The sequence below is a fragment of the Doryrhamphus excisus genome, chromosome 11 (assembly GCF_030265055.1).
Source record: "Doryrhamphus excisus isolate RoL2022-K1 chromosome 11, RoL_Dexc_1.0, whole genome shotgun sequence".
In the NCBI taxonomy this organism is placed as follows: Eukaryota; Metazoa; Chordata; class Actinopteri; order Syngnathiformes; family Syngnathidae; genus Doryrhamphus; species Doryrhamphus excisus.
The window spans coordinates 4,789,691-4,806,608 of record NC_080476.1 but is presented as its reverse complement, the minus strand read 5'-3'; the positions used below and the strand labels follow the sequence as shown (position 1 = coordinate 4,806,608).

General features: G+C 46.3%; 1 protein-coding gene across 2 annotated transcripts; it reads left to right on the top strand.

Moving 5' to 3' along the window:
- Nucleotides 1-99: 99 nt before the first annotated feature.
- Nucleotides 100-16,493, top strand: crebrf (creb3 regulatory factor). Of its 2 annotated transcripts, none has more exons than XM_058087527.1 (10): nt 100-233; nt 4,527-4,725; nt 4,886-5,011; nt 5,710-5,888; nt 5,992-7,073; nt 7,138-7,335; nt 9,252-9,441; nt 9,506-9,579; nt 9,655-9,774; nt 10,049-16,493. In XM_058087527.1, the coding sequence occupies exons 2-10, from the start codon at nt 4,717-4,719 to the stop codon at nt 10,165-10,167; spliced, it is 2,097 nt and encodes a 698-aa protein (XP_057943510.1). In that variant the 5' UTR covers nt 100-233; nt 4,527-4,716; the 3' UTR covers nt 10,168-16,493. The 2 variants fall into 2 exon arrangements, with proteins under 2 accessions (XP_057943510.1, XP_057943511.1); XM_058087528.1 differs by having other exon boundaries at nt 4,527-4,733.
- Nucleotides 16,494-16,918: the final 425 nt, after the last annotated feature.

Below are 16,918 nucleotides of genomic sequence, written 5' to 3'. Positions count from 1 at the left end.
CATTGGGCTGTTGCAATGTTACAGTGGTCGTGAAAATGCCACGCTCTCATTGGCTCAGCCGCACCTCACGTGGGTGGGCAGTCACGCGCTTTCCAGGAAGTATCGAGGAAGAAGAAAAACAAAACAAAGCCTTGCTAGCAGTGACAGCGTGAGGACTCCACTAGAGGCTCCGACCCACAAAACACTTGAGAGCTTTTTGCACGCAGCGAGACGTTGGCACGGCCCGCCTAGAGGTAAGTGGACCAGGCCAGTGTTCGCTTTGGGCCACTTTGGTCCACACCGTGTTGCTGCTTGTCCACTGGCGTTGGGTTAGCTGTCGAGTTAGCAGCGGCTCGCTTGTTGTTGGACTAGGAAGGGGCGGACGGAGGCCATTCTGAGCCGAGTCGAGCGCTTCCATTTCCGCATTCAAACGCAACATTACATACGACAACAACACAACAGCGTGTTGCTTGTCTGTTGCTGTTGTTGTTATTACGTGAAGACTTTTGCGTGCATGTTGTCAGCTCCCTTACCCATCACCGTGGCTAATGTTAAAAATAACCCGTGTGTTCATTGTAATAGTGTCTAATCATCATTGCTGTGACTAGCGCTTTGCAGCGTCTAATTCCTGCTGGTTCAAAATAGCACTTATGTAAGAAGTGACTTGTCACTTTAAACTATCAAAAACCGCCATCTGGATCGTCAATATTAGTCTCCACATAGCATACACGCTTGTGTTGCCATCACATGTGCGTTAAAGTGTGTTGATTTCGTGTAGTGAAGCTAAATGTTGACTTTTTCCAGCAGCATTGGCTTAGCGGGTACACGCCCCCCAACACACACACACACACAGACACACTTGCGATGCTAGAACATTCCCTTGGTTTCTTTCGCGGTGCTGTTGCTAAATTAAACACACACATATGCACACACACATGCACACACCATTAAAGGACAGTTTTTAAGTTACACTTTCGTTTTCCATCAAATGACTTGACGTTACTAGCAGGCTAACCATTAGCTATTACCATTAGTTGGAAGTCATATTTGATGCAAACAGCGAACAGCTAGCATGGCTGTAGTTGTAGTTGTTTATTACGTTGGTTTTTAGTGGACGGTCAACATGTTTTAGTCAGTAAATGCTTTTCAGTGTTTGTATTTAGGCCACGGCCATGGAGGCCTCCAACTTGTTTATCTTCAGCCTCAACCTAGCTTGAGCATTGGCTCTTTATTATGTAGCAGCAAGTACCACTGACAACAGCGACGGCCAATCAGGTAAGCCTGGAGGCGGGCTGTCACTGTCTCTCAGCCAATATGAAAACAGGATTACGTGGGTGTTGGCGCCCTAGACTCGGTTGCGGTTCTGTTTTGCTTCGTTGAGGGTCGTCTGACCATAAGATTTCCCTGATATATTACATTACTTTAACTCAGTCACTGTTCTTTACTAAGGGATTTCATCTTCATAACTGTTGATTGTTGTTATGATGTGGATGTTTATTTTCTGACTCTACCACAACAAGGAAATAATCATATTTAATACAAACTTTTTGTGCTGCATTCAGGGTTTTTTTTCGTTACACGCATTATTAATAACCACAGATTTATTTACGTCCATAGTGAGTCTTGAACCTTCCAGGCTGAACTATTGCAACCTGTGTTTATAGACACTATTCAGTATGTTAAAGAATAAATTAAGTGCCTCATGTGGCTGTAAACACTTGTTTATTTTTGTAAGTGTCTTTGTCTGGGGTGCTGCAGATGTCCAGATGTTGCTGTGCTTTCACATGCTTTTACAACATTTGAACTTTCATTTCTGCATCCGCCTTGCACTGATTCAGTGACATGACAAAAAATAGACTTGCTGTGTGCCTTACAGTTGATGTATGAGCAAACGAAACAAGCACTCTGTGATGTTTATCTTTTACAGTATCAGTGGGCCAGTGGGGATGCTCAGAAGAAAGTTTACGGAATAGAAAGCTACATTTTTCTTCATGTCGTTAAACACACTGTAATGTTTTACAATATTACAGAGCAATCGATTTACATGGGTAATATTAGCATTCCAATGGGCCAAAGTGTTTAACAAAGAGATAAAACACAAATTCCACCTCTTTCGTCTGTCTTTAAAGACAGATATATCCCTCAGGTCTGGCGCCCCTGGTAGTCTGGCCAATTTCCCTTTTGTTTAGTTAACTTGCAGTGTTTTTCTGAAGCAGTTGTTGTTTTTTGGGGGATGTTGGAGGATATTTTGTGGAATATTTCTTTTGCGCTGACCAAATCCCTGCAGTGATTATGTTTTATGGTGTTTGTATGTTTTTGGATTATTTTGTTTTGGTCTTTGCACATTTTGCACATTTGCCCCATCTGTCTCCGCTGTCTGCTGAGTCACACTGACGGTGCAACAAAAAGGAAATAAATGAAATGTCTTTTGAATTGAATGTTAATCAGTATATTCAATTGATGGGAGCAGTTGATCATATTAATACTGACTTTGAATTGTGCATCCTGCTGTCAATTATTTCATGAATCATGAAAAGCCTGCGTCCTCTTCAGACGAGCAGTGAGCTAACGTCTGCACGCTTTAGCTCATATTTCACATTTCATAGATGAATAGCCCAGCGCGACTGAGGAAAGTCGGCATCTCCTGCTCGTTATCCGGGATGGGATCAGGATCAGTTGGCAGCACATTCCAAACGTGGCTCGCCTGATTGGCCTACTTGGACGCCATCCAGCGTTTGAAGGCAGGCCTGTTTGAGCTGCTTGCATGATACAATAGTTTGCTTTGGAAACATCCAAAATAGACAACATTTGTGTTGTTTTCTCTCTGTTATTTACTTAAATTAGCTGGATGATTTTTCTACACACATTTTGCCATGAAAGGCTAACTAAAATTGACCACTTTGAAACTCATTTTCTAAGCTTTAAGGAGAGACACAGATAGCAACAATATCTGTGATTTTTATGTGTTTCATTTGGAGTGGAGTTGCCCTAACTCGTGGAGATGGTGGAAATGACAGTTTAAAGTGGCTCTATAGTGCTTGTTTCATTTTTTTTAAAGAACATTTGATCCCGGGGGGACTGTAGTACCTGTACATTTTCTCAATCAAATACTCCATAAATGTCAAGTACAGGGCCAATCTACATTCCTCTCCTCTTGGACGATATGCTTGGATTCTGCAGCCTCCTCTCCAGCCACACCTGCTCTGGTGTGATCAGGGTCAGTGGTCAGGGGTTGCGGTTCGGCAAAAACTTCCCACCCCGACCACCGCTCAGAACTGCATATACCCCCATCTTCAAGTGGTTACGTGCTAGTGGTTATCAGCAAACAATAATAAAGAATTAAATATTGGATAGAATTGGATGAATATTGGAGAATTTGGCATCAAACTGTGCTTTCTTTGCAAACTGTTGAGGAGCAGTAGGTCTTTAGCTCCCCTGAAAACAAAAAAAACCTTCTCATTGCTGTCTTACTCAGCTTTAGATACACAATTCACACATCTGAAAATACACTTTTTGGCTGACATTTCCAGTAGAAGTGACCGATGGTACCAATCAGTGGCCCCCATACAAGGACTTCCTAAAGTTATAATGAGAAATTAAATGAAAAACACAGCAAGCCCATCATATGGCACGTCCACATCCTGTCGAACAAGAGAACAATATTTTAACATACAAATAAGCATGAGAAATTGTAAATGTAGGATAGCAGCCCTTTAAAAATGTTGAAAATGGGTCCTTTATGTTTCTGGTGTAGAGCAGCCTTGAGCCCTGCTGAGTAATCAGATTACTTTTGAGGTGTCAGCATGACACTGCAAGAATACTCCAGGAATCCACCTGTGTTTGTCTTTTAGAATGGAGGGATTGTTGGCCTCACATCCTAAGCGCACTGCTGGATCATTTTACACTGATATATGGTGTGATTTCACAGCAGCCAGGTGGTGGCGCTGTTTAGGCCTCAAGGTTTGTCATTGGAGGAAAGACGTATTTTTGGAGTGCAAATGTTACCGACCGATGTCGTCGTGTGTCAGACGAGCATGTAGCCGTGGTGTTTCTGTGTGCTTCCGGTTGCTTCCTGTCACTTCCTGCCACACATCAAGCGTGACAAGTTCACTCAAGTCACTGAGAGGATGTGTTGACGCTGAAACATTTACATGTATTTGCAATGCAAAAGCAGCCAAGGAGGAGGTGAGCGCGGTCATCATTCGGTGACACACGTATGCAATGGAGGTCACATGACTCTTTAAGCGTCACATCACCGTGGCCTAAAAATGTTGATTTTAGAGCATCAAGACATCCTGTATTCAGATCTTGTTCTGTGTACAGTACAGCTTGTTCTGATGTAGAAACAATGTGCCCCACTGTGTTAACTGTCCTACAAGTGTCAAAAGAAGTCAAGTAAAGTTAATATTAAATTGTATAAACAATAAAAGCATCCGAGGACACAAGTCTGCTGCCGCTGTAAGACCTCTGTGACCTTGCACGTCATCGTCATCGTTCAGTGACCGCGTTCTTGTTGTTTCTGAACTTTCTGCTTTTGCTTCTTCCAGACTTGATCCCGCACAGAAGTAACGCGTGCACGTGGTGACACGCCTGACCACATCGGATTGAGCCGCCACACTCACGCCGCCCCTCCCCCGTCCCTCCCCCAGGCACCCCGCACACCTCTGGGACTGGACAGGAGGCCCGGAAGTTCCCCCCACCCCCCACCCCCGCTGGAGCTCTAAGCTGTGCCTTGCGATGCCTCAGGTTAGCAGGTGTGAGTGCATGATGTTATATCGCTATGGTGACCAGAGATACTGTGTGAGTCACATACAACGCCACCTCGAGGTGGTGTCTTGTCACTACAAGTTCTGTGTTGTTTTTTTTTTGATAAGCCTGATAAATATAAGATGTGTTTGTGTTGCAGCCCAGCGTCAGTGGGATGGAGCCTCCCTTTGGGGACGACTTTCAGAACTACTCCTTTGCTGACCAGGCGCTGACCAGCACTGAGCTGCTAGCCAGCACCTCCGACCCAGATTTCATGTATGAACTGGTAAGTGACACACACATGCGTGCATGCACGCACGCAGAGTGTTCATAAAGTTTGTTTCTGGACTATTTTCTTCAAGCTAGCATTCTTGCTGTAAACACTTCCTGTTTGCAAAGGAGCTACAGGAAGTCATCACCATGTTTACTACGTTTTCATCAGCTGACCTTTTTCTCACCAAGCAGTGCAGCTCAGTAAGCACTTTTTATGTCAGACTTATGCGTGTACTGAAGAAGACAACAAGAAGAAAGATTTCCACCTTGTCTATTGTTTTTTGCACTGATTAGGGTCAGTGTTTACACGCTTTGATGTCATTGTGCTTACATAGTTGATTCCGCCCACACATGACACGTGCTGATTGACTATTACACCTCCCAATCTTCACTGGACAACTTACAAGTGGTAAATCCAGTACTGGTAGCAAGAATTGAACGTTTATTTGTGGTGTGTTGAGCTGGTAGCTAGCGTTTAAAACAGAAAACCTCATTGTGCCATCTGCGTGACCTTTGCCCTTCACTGTGACATCTTCCTCAGCTGTCAGCTGCAGGTGACGTCCTGTCACAACGCAGTGATAAATCATCTTCTTCACGATAGCTAGCCTGAAGTCGAAATAATTTCATGTCTGAAGTCATGAAGATTGTTGAAAGACCTAGCACACACTGAAAAACAAACAGAGTGAGACATCCTGTCTTCCACCCCCACAGGACAGAGATATGAGTCACCGACAGAGCCCCTACAGCGATGGCATGGTGGGCATTACCGAAGGAGTCAAAGAGTCTGACAGCGGCGGCACGGAGCAGCTGATGTTGTCGGGCGAGTGTGACACCATACACAGCAACTCGGCGTTTGAACAGTGGGACTCGTACTGGGAAGATCTGACCAGGTAAGACTGACCTGGTGGAGCCACTCCCTCTGCAGCGTCTTACTTCATACGGAGAGACGGCTGAGACGGCTGAACACATTCCTTATTTGTGTGTGTGTGTCAGATACACTCGCTTGGCCAGCTGTGACATTTGGGGCACCAAGGAGGTGGACTTCCTGGGAATCGACGACTTCTCCAGTCCTTACCAGGATGAGGAGGTGATCGGCCGAACTCCCACCTTGGCTCAGCTCAACAGCGAAGACTCACAGCCCGTTTGCGAGGCGCTCTGCCCCCCTGTTGACCTCACCCCACCGGCACCACCGCTACCGCCCCCGCAACCCTCCTGCCCCTATAAGAGACCCCCTCTTCTTGGGTCAGGCCCCGGCCTTTCTCGGCCCACCACAAGCTCCTCCTCGTCTCGCCACTGCCGGAATCTTCTCCTGGACTTTCCAGAAGGCTTCCAGAAGGCCACCAGGCCGGTCCCTTCCAACACTGAGACTATGACAAAGACGCAGCCCCCCCTGAGTCCCACCCCGGACCACACCCACGTTCCAGTCAAAGTCCAGGGGCGAGCAAGCAAAATGGCCGCTCCTGCCTCTGGCAGCTGTGACTTTGTGCGCAAGGCTAAGGTGCGCGTGAGTGCCCCTTATAAAAGTCAGGCTGACGCTCCCTCCCAGACTTACTTTGAGAGGGCAGACGCTCCCCATGACAACATGGCTTCCACCTCCAGCAGTGGCAGCTTTGAAAGGAGAGCGGAGCCGAGCAGGAGGAGAGAGACGACCGCGGTGTGGTCCGCTGCCCCCCAGCTGGTGGAGGCCAGCCCTGACCTGGAAGGTGGAGCATCAGCAGCGAGCAGCGTTGAGGCTGTGGGCGGGGCCAGCGGCGAGGGCACGGATGTCGTCGATGGCACGGAGAAGAGCAAAGAAGAGCACAACTACTCGCTCTTCTTGACGCAAAGCCGCCTGGCGGGAAGAAGCCACTCCCAGCTGGTAGAAGAGGAAGAGGAGGAGGAAGAGGAAGAGGAGGAAGAAGAGGCGGAAGAGGAGGAGGAGGAAGAGGAAGGTGATGGGTTGGAGCTGGATGACGAAGACCACGATGAAGGCTTTGGCAGCGAGCATGAACTTTCTGACAACGAAGAGGAGGACGAGGACGAAGACTACGAAGCCGACAAGGATGACGACATGAGTGACGCCTTCTCCGAGCCAGGTACACGCTTACCTTCATCATCATCGTCTTTACGTGTCTCACCGTCCTGTCCCGCCCCCATCAGGCTGCGACGTGGCACTGATGGATGACGTCAAGGATTTGACAGCGGGGGTGTCGAGCCGCAAGCGAGCGAAGCGCCGCTACTTCTGGGAATACAGTGAGCAGTTGACACCCTCCAAGCAGGAACGCATGCTCAAACCTTCTGAGTGGGACCGACACACACTGCCCAGCAACCTGTACCAGAAGAACGGACCCCTGCACGGTAAAACCCCCTCTCGTCTAAATATTGGTGCACATCCCAATGGTTGCACTGAAAAAGTTCAAAATGTTGAATGTACTGGGATGGCCACTCAAGCGGGTAAATATTGCAATAGTCATTTCTGTTTCTCCAGGAAGACATTGTTATTGTTGCACGGCGGTATTTATGTACAGTACAATCGGAGGTGCAGCACGGTGGATGCTTCATGCTAGAAAACACTTCCTGACTTTCACTTTTGATGCTCACCCCTTCTCACTAAATGTAACCGACATCTAAATAGTCAACACGGATCTCTTCTATGTATGAAGTGTGCTATGAAGCCAAACCAGTGATCGCTGGAGCTTTTGAACTTGGTGCCCAGCCAAATATTAAGAGCGTTAATAGAAGACGTATTTATGTATCTTTTAGTTTTTTTGTGCGAGAGGCACAAAGAGGTGATGATGCAACTCCACAATAGAAGGGAGTGCGTTTGATGCAGTATTAAGCTGGAAAAAAGTGCATTTTATAAAAGCACGGCCTGCATCTTTGCCTTGTAAAAGAGCACTATGCAGCAACCAGGAAGTGAAAAGGCTTGGAACCGTGTTGCACGAGGGAGCTTATGCATTAAAAGGAAATGTTAACACATGCACATACACACATATCAGTTGCAAATATTATGAAATATATTATGAAAAATAGTTCATGGTGTGGGCTGCACGGCGGTCGAGTGGTTAGCATGTAGGCCTCACAGCTAGGAGACCCGAGTTCAATCCCACCCTCGGCTATCTCTGTGTGGAGTTTGCATGTTCTCCCCATGCATGCGTGGGTTTTCTCCGGGTACTCCGGTTTCCTCCCACATTCCAAAAACATGCTAGGTTAATTGGCCACTCCAAATTGTCCATAGGTATGAATGTGAGTGTGAATGGTTGTTTGTCTATATGTGCCCTGTGATTGGCTGGCGACCAGTCCAGGGTGTACCCCGCCTCTCGCCCAAAGACAGCTGGGATAGGCTCCAGCATAGCCATGACCATTGTGAGGATAAGCAGTAGAAAATGATTGAATTGAGTTCATGGTGTTATATTTGTAAAAAAAGTTATTTTCATGTAAAAACAACCATTGTTGAGTTGTTTATGTTGTGGCATCGTTGTGTATGGCTAAATTTTAGGGATGTTCCGATCAGGGTTTTATGCTGCCTATCCTGATCCCCATAATCCATGAGTGGAATCGGCCGATACCAATACCGATCACATACAGAGAGTGTAAATGTTTAAATGTATGTATGGATATATTAAATGTCACCAAGGTTTTTCTTGAAAATGGAACGAAAATGGCCAAGAGCTACTCATTTTTGTAACATTTATTTTCATCAAAATGTGAAACGTGTCACAAACGTGAACAAAATGCTGGTATCCACAACTCACCTTTTGTATTTCACAATGCATTTATTTCTAGTCTTCTCACATTATTCACTGAAAGCCTATTGGAAATTATATTTATGAATTTTATATTTTGCTGAAACTTGCTGTTCTACTGCTGATTACTAATCCCTAGTGTTCATAGCCCAAGAACACAATATTCTGTGTGCCTTGAAAAATCAGTCAGAATCATCAAAAATGGCCGGTATAGAGACGGATGGCTGGGATTGAATCAGTTTGATGAAATGTAGAATTACTACATCTTCTGCTTGGACAATATACATGGCGACAGCTGTTCAACTCTCTGACGTAGGGTGCAAGGTTGTGCACTTATAATAATGCCTTGCACACTGCCATTTCCATATGATGTGTATTATCATCTATAGTAGCCATGCAACAGTTGACAGTCTGCCCTGTTCTCACGAGACAGCTTTTCTCCAAACCTAGACCTTGTCCTTTGAGTTTATTTATCTGATAACCATGAAAGAATCGGTTTCATGGTCATGTGACGGTGTCCTCACGCAGGCAAGTACACATTGAAGAAGTCTCGGCGTACAGACGTGGAAGACCTGACTCCCAATCCCAGGAAACTTCTTCAGATCGGCACAGAGCTACGAAAACTCAACAAGGTGATCGGCGACCTGACGCCTGTCAGCGAGCTACCCATCACTGCACGCCCCTGGTCCCGCAAGGAGAAAAACAAGCTGGCATCCAGGTAAGTGCACATAAACATGCACGCATGTGTGTCACATAACCACAAGGTTGTCGTCTGTGTGCAGGGCGTGTCGTCTGAAGAAGAAGGCTCAGTATGAAGCCAACAAGGTCAAGCTGTGGGGACTCAGCACAGAGTATGGTGAGTTGGCTTGTGTCGCCATGGTAACTGCGGCATTTTACACTTCCTGCCTCACTTCCTGTTGCCGCTCTTCAGATCGCCTGCTGTTCGTCATAAACACCATCAAGGAGGAGATCGTCGCTCGCGTGGAGGACTCGTCCCCTCGGTCCAGCAGCATGAGCGACACGCTGGAGCGACTCATCCAGGAGACACTCGGTGAGGCGGAGCCTCTTGCTGCTAATTTACATACAAGTCATAGTGGAAAGCACCAATAGGGGGCAGTAAAGCTCCACAATGTTCATAATTAATTGTAATAATAATATGTATTTCATGTAATGATTATTAGTCTAGTACAGTGTCTCCCTTACAGTGTATACAGATGATTTTTGTAGACGCAACCGTGTAGCGCCATGTTACACCCCGCCCCCTTAACATCATGGTAAAGGTAAAGTCAAAATTCATTCAGATTTCACTTTCTATGTGTGTGCAGTGGCACCGCCTGTTGCTGGGCAGACTTCAGACTTCGTAAACAAGATCCTCGAGAACACGGGATGCGGCGACCCCACTGGTGGTCTGGTGGGCCTGCGAGTGCCCACCTCTAAAATCTAGACAGACGGCGGTCCACCGAGCGGCGTGGATTCAGCGTTCCCACCGTGCTGTCCCTTTGTAACCACGCCCCTCTGCATGCCCCTCCTGCCCAGAGTACATGCACATGTTTAGTCACACGAGCACACATCGTACGTGTGTGTGTGTGTGCTTCTTGTAGCACCTTGTTGCACCTGAATGACGCCCTCGCTTCCCTGCACCCCACGCCGCCGCTTCGCCCCCTGACTGGCTCGTCTTGTCTTTGGTCTACAGCGCCCCCACAGGCGAGCGTGTTGTTAGCATGCATGTCACGCAGCAGCACGTTAAGTCAACAGCTTTGGTTGCCACGGCGACCACCAAGAACAGCGTGCCTGCCTGCACGTGTTCCCAAATCGAAGGGGGACGTTCCACGTGGATGGAGTGTAACGGCATCAGATGGAATTGATGAAGATGAAGCTCCTCTGGGAGGAAGGTGGCTCCCCACCCCTGTTGTGTAATACCTGTACAGTAGATGTGAGCGCTCAGAGTGTGTGTTCATACTCGTGTTTGATCCCACTTCTATTCATTGTGCCTTGTGTGCGTGTGTGTGTGTGACGGCGGGAGATGTACTTGGTGTGTGTGCGTGGGAGGAGACGCCTGCAAGGGTTGTGATGTGTTCAAAGATCTGAATGTATATTAATATGAGCGCTCTGCTTGCGTGATGCCACAGAGTCACTGTGTGTGTGTATGTGCGCGCGAGTGTGGCCTCTGCAATAGATGACTTTTGCTTGTTGGTACTCTCTCTAGTGAGGAGGGGCAGTGTGTGGGTTTGGGGGAGGGGGCGGGGATTACTGAGAGCTATTTTTGAGTTACGAACGAATATTTGCACACTCTATTTTGATTGTTTTTGTACCAAAGACACATGCAACAAGATGGCGACCAGCCAGTCAACGTAAGGTTTTGCACAGCTTACCTGATGCCGTATTGAATGTAACACAGTGCGTGCGGGGGTCTGTAGGGGAGGGGGGAGGGGTTTGGGGGGACCTCGTAGAACTGTGAATCTAGTTGGGTCCAACAAAAGGAGCATTCATTTCTTTCAGTCTTTGGCGAACCTGCGAGCGCTGCGAGATAAGCTAACGTCGACAACCAAAATGTTCCCGCGTTTGTCCTGAAGATGTACATAAGCTGGTTGTCGTGGCAACTGAGTCCTCCTCCAGCATGGCACCTTGTAATGTCCCCTCTGCATTGACACCTTGTCTGTTTTTCTACTTTAGCCCCCGGCTGGTGTCAAAAGTTTGGACACACAATCAGGATTGTTGTCATGGAGAAGTCATGTGACCTTTCCCCGATTAGCTTGTAGATGACACTCTAACCACACGCCTTGTGGGTGTTGCCGTGTGCGTGTGTGTGGTGTTCCTCCTAGCGGGACATGCTGACATTCCCAGGAATTTGAACTATTAATGAATCATTTGTAGATTTCATCGTGCTCCACACGTATATACAGTATATATAATATATAAATATTTCTATTTTTAATGATGTGGTTCCGTCTAAAGAAGGGAGAACTGGTGCTTTTTTGGGGAAGGATGATCCAAGATTCTTATTTGACTCGCTCTCCTATCCCGTCCATTTCCATTTTTTTAGTTTGCATTTTTTGTAAATATTTCTGAAGTTAAACTACGTGGTAGATGATCTACAGTCTATATATATCTAAATATATATGTGTTGAAAATACTATATGTTTAAAGCAAAAGCACTTTGTCCAAAAAAAGAAAAGAGAAAAAAGAAAAGAAAAACATTTTTTTCTTCCATTTGCTGCTAAAAGGCCTGGTGTGTGAATGCTGCGAGACGACTACTTGCTAGGGCGACACCCCACCCCATCCCACCTCCCCTCACCCCGTGTTTCACATGGCTCGGTCCAGTCTGGACCCGGTCCATGAGTAACGTTTCCAAAATGTTCCTGTTGTGTGGCAAACGGGGTGTGTGTGTGTGTGTGTGTGTGTGTGTGAAACGGGCCGGGTCTATGTCCTGGACAGTGTGTTGCCTTGAGTAGAAGTTTCCTATGGAAAAACAGATTGTGCTTTGACTTCCTCTTCAGGGTGATGTACAGTGTAGACGGCTACATTGTCATTTGTAAACTGATTTCTACTTGTGACTTAACAAGGAGGCGGGGTTTAGAAGTTCTATATATATATCACTGTACTGTATGGCAAGCCAACCATGAAGACTCAATGTGGACTTATTCTGCCTTCCTAAACAACTTTCACCACTCAACAATAAAGCATGGACAGGAGGCGTGGCCACGGGGGCCGGCCCTGCCCTTATCTGGTCAACTTCAACCAACCCACTCAGCCTGATTGGCTCAGAACCACCTCGACTGAAGTAGCATCCTTGTCAGTTTTGCAGGGGAAGGGGGTCAACCTGTGGTTCGCGGTCCACTGGCTGACAAACAGTAGACTGGCTGTCAAATGTGTGTGTGTGTGTGTGTGTGTGTATGTGTGTAGAGGCATGGGAACGTAAAAAGACTCTGTGGCATTTTTACAGTCCAGGAAATGAAAGGAGAGAAAATGGCCGCCACCGAGCTAGCGATAACGTGTACCTTTGTGCTACTTTGTCGACAAACGTTGATGGCGACGCTCTTCAGAAAATCAGGGTAATTTTTCCTTCTTCTGTGTGACGTGTGGAGTGTGAAAGTGGGCGGGGCCACCTGTGACTAGTCAGTGTCAATCAACATGGTGCAACGCCCCCCCCACCACCCGACCCCACCCCCAGCAGGCCAACAGACTTTTTCTCCAGCGTGCTCCGGTGCGGCTCGGTTACATGGTGCTGATTGCTTCCCGTCGGCCTCTCTGAGCGTGCCTGGAGTTGTCTTTGTAAAAGCAAAGACTCACGCCTCGCCAACGCCACCCGATAAGAAAAGAATTGTGCAAAGTCCACACATCACGGCATATCATAGCAGCCCCACATACCGTGCAAGTATGACCCCTGGTGGCTGCGAGCAGTCGAGTAATGGCGTCATTGTGTTCTTTGAACAGGAAAGTACTGACAACGCTAGCGGCGCACCTAGCATCTTCGCTGTGTGGCTTTCTGTCAAGACTGCCGCTTAGCTAGCTAGCTCAGGCTAACATTGGGCGGCGTGGTCAGACGTGAGTCTTGCTTCCAGATGTTTCCGAAGCATTTCAAAAGTTTCCTGTCCTGTCGTACAACACTTTTGCTCCAAAACATTTGGAAAAGCAGTTTGAGCGAGTGTGGTCATGTGACCGCTGGGCTCGTTGGACTCACTTTCTCAGTGGAAAGACTTCTACTTGCTGCTATGGGACGAGCTCCAAGGGTTCTGGACTCTTTGTGTAATGGACCTGCACTCACTAGGACCAGAACATGCTAACTCCAGTATGAGGCCTGCTCAACCCGGTGCCTTAATCTGATACCAGAACACCAGTCTGCACCTCCGTCCGTCAGTCAGAACCTCCAGCCGGGCTTCCCACAACTTTTATTTCGTTTGGGGAACCCGGTTCTGTTCTGCCCGTCTCTGCTCACTACGCCACCTCAAAGCATTCGGAATCATGTCATGCTTTACAGTTTTTTTATAAGCAAAGTGCCAGGCCTCGCTTTAGATGGTGCTAGCATGACCGCGGCTAAGTGCTAACATGGCCCAAATGTTTTTTTTGGTGATAATTGAGTTCCATGTGCTGCTGCTGCTGATCTTACAAAGATAAGGAGGATGAAGAATGTCAAGCCCTCCTCCTCCCACTTCCTGTCAGGCCTTGATTGTCTTTGTATTGACGTTCCGTCCTGTTGTTCATATTATCTTCTTTGGATTCCTTTTCATTTATTAATACATAAACTGTGGAATATTTGGTCTGGTGCCGCTGAAAGCCAGTGAACGTTTTAGTCTTTTGACGCAGCCACCAGGTGGCAGCAGCAGCAGTGAACATTGGCCTGAAGAAGCTCTATTGCGGTGACTGGAGCGACACATGCTCACCAGCGCCCCTCCAGCATTGGAGGGGAATCAAATATACGACTTTTTTTTAATGGCGCTGACGCAATCCGTATCGGTAACGTAATCGGTTCTGCGCATGCGCGATATCGACATCACTTCCTGCTTTCGCACATTTTTACAACAGTGCTTTGACGACGTCACGTGCGGCGGTAGTTAACCGTACTTCATACATTGAATATATTGGGAGGTCATGTTATTAGTGACTCTTATTAAAAGAAATTTGTTAGCATGTGGATGTTTCTAGACTGAACTACGTAAAAACTAAACACTATGCACGTAGCGCATACGCATGCGCCACATATCCGGTTACATATATATGAATACATCCCATTAAATTCAGTTATATTTGAATGCAATAATGGATTCATTTAGAGGCTTCAGCTAAGAAGGTTTTATTTTTTTAAACGTAGAAATACCAAGTAGGGATGCTCCGATCAGGGTTTTATGCAGCCAATTCAGATACCGATCATCCAAGACAGAAATCGACTGATAACGATACCAATACAATCACATGGATTATTTATACATTTTTCAATGTATTCATGATGAGTGATATACGAGTCTGGACAATTCCAAGGTCGCTTGATTCCCAAAAAAGTAGTCAAGGGGGGTGGCAACGTCATTTGTTTCATGGGACCCAGAATTCCTGTTACTGCCTATCTGATATAGACAATAAAATCACCTTCATTTAGACAAAAATATATTTTACTAACTTGTGAAATTTCCAGAGGATGAGACTGCGCTCGTCCGATGAATTGAATTATTTTTCGGGTTATTAGCTTAGCCGTCTTGGCTTAGCTGTCCCATACAGTTGAGTGTTAGCCACATGGTTACGTGAGCTGCTCACCATACTATACTCGGTCAAGTGTCGACTAAAGCTTTTTAAGGTGCTACCCCTGTAAAGATTGTTTTCGTGGCATGTGTTAGCAGTTAGGTACCACACCGCAGACATGATGGTCGCTGTCGGCTGCAATAGTGCTATCCACAGGTGATCGGCTTTGAACGGCATTTTGGCATATGCCGATTTTTACGGAAATGGGCTGATCCTGATTGGTGGTGATCCCTAATCCAAACATAACTTGTTAGCAAACGCATTTGTATTTTTTCAGTGGCGAAAAAAAAACTTTATTTATGGAACCAAGAAAAGATAGCTCATAGCTATGTTGTATGTTTGTAAGTTTTTTGGGAGTGGAGGGCTAACATATATTGCACATGTGTCGTACAAATGTTGGTGCTTGACGTTTACGCTATGTAACTGTCGTAAAATAGATCGACAAATGACGTACATTTCATGTGCGAAGAAGAGCAAATCGCTTGCCCAGCACGTGCCTGCCGAAAAATAGACGCATTCTACACATGCCTAGAACGGATTGCATTTCTGGTTCAGATTACATAGTGACGGCCATTTCTGTTCACGTATACCTGACAGCAGGGCGGAGAAAGGTGCCTCATTTTGTTTAAAAAAAAAAAAAAAAAAGAAGTCATAAATTTGTCTCAAGTCTTAGGAATTTTCTGGAAAAGCTTTCGGGTGCTTTTCTTTTATTCCAGATTTTTCCAAAAAGGGCTTTGAGGTGAGTGAAGTGAAGGCCGGTGGGCAGAGACACCCAACCCCCCCTCCAAACCAGTACCCTAAATCCCACCCCGTCCATCATGGTTCCTCTGGTGCAGACTGAACTTCCCAACCTGATCCAAGTTCCCCGGCGACACAATTCCGCGATTGAGGAAGAAGCTTTTCCGTCGTTCAAGTTTTCCTCGGAAGTCCAGCGCTACACGCCGCCGTGGTTGTGATGCTCGTGGTCTTGTACGGTGACTTTAGCGGACAGCGTGGGATGTTTGCGTGCTTGTAGTTACCTCCCCACCAGCCCCACCCGCTGTCGCTAGGACGGCCCACTTCATGGCTCTACTTCTTGTCATCCAGAAAGACAACCTGCTGAAACCAACTTCCTCTCTTTAGCGACCACGTCTATCTTTGTAGTTCACATATATGCCTGTTATACAAGTACACTTGTTCTATTTATGTTGTGTAAGAAATGTCGTGCTACTCAACTTTGCTTTCTTTCTTTTGGAGCCACACGCATGGTCATCTAACAGATGTTTTTTTTTTATTGTTATAATTTTTTATTTGTAATGGTTGTACTGTAACAACAAGTCATTGTGTATCAGAGCTTCTTGCAAAAGATTTGGTGTCTGGCTGCTCGACACTCGCCCACAATCTCTGTGGTGTTTGTGCCTCTTGTTGATTTGTCCAACAATCATTGTTTCGCTCTTGTATCAGCCAGGAGTTGGTACAGCACCTCTGCTTGTAATCACAATAGTCCCATTTTCTTCATTGAGTTTAATATCAAATATAATAAAACCATTAGCACCCCAACACTGCCTCTGTGTCACTGTGTTTGGTTGGTATCCCTTGCAGTCAATATCCAGGTCATTGTGTTCCATCCAGTTCACATTCAACAACTAGTCAAGCGAGATAGGACAGCTCTATTCTGAGAGCTTAGTGCAAAATCCAATCTGTTTACCCTCTAAAGGAGGCGGCAATGGTGGGATCTTCAGTGCTGTTGAATGACCATTGTTAGGATACATTGGAGTATGCCCGCCTACGGTGGTCGCTTGGGTGGTATCACCTTTGTTCAGGTGGCTGTGGGCTGTCCCTATATGTGGTGTCATTTAAAATTGTTTTTATTCTGCAAATCCTACGACTGACTAGATGTTAGCAGCTCAAATGATAAATTCTAATGATGTGTTTGTGTTTTAAAATACATTTTTATATTGTAAATTGTAGTTCTATTCGTATGT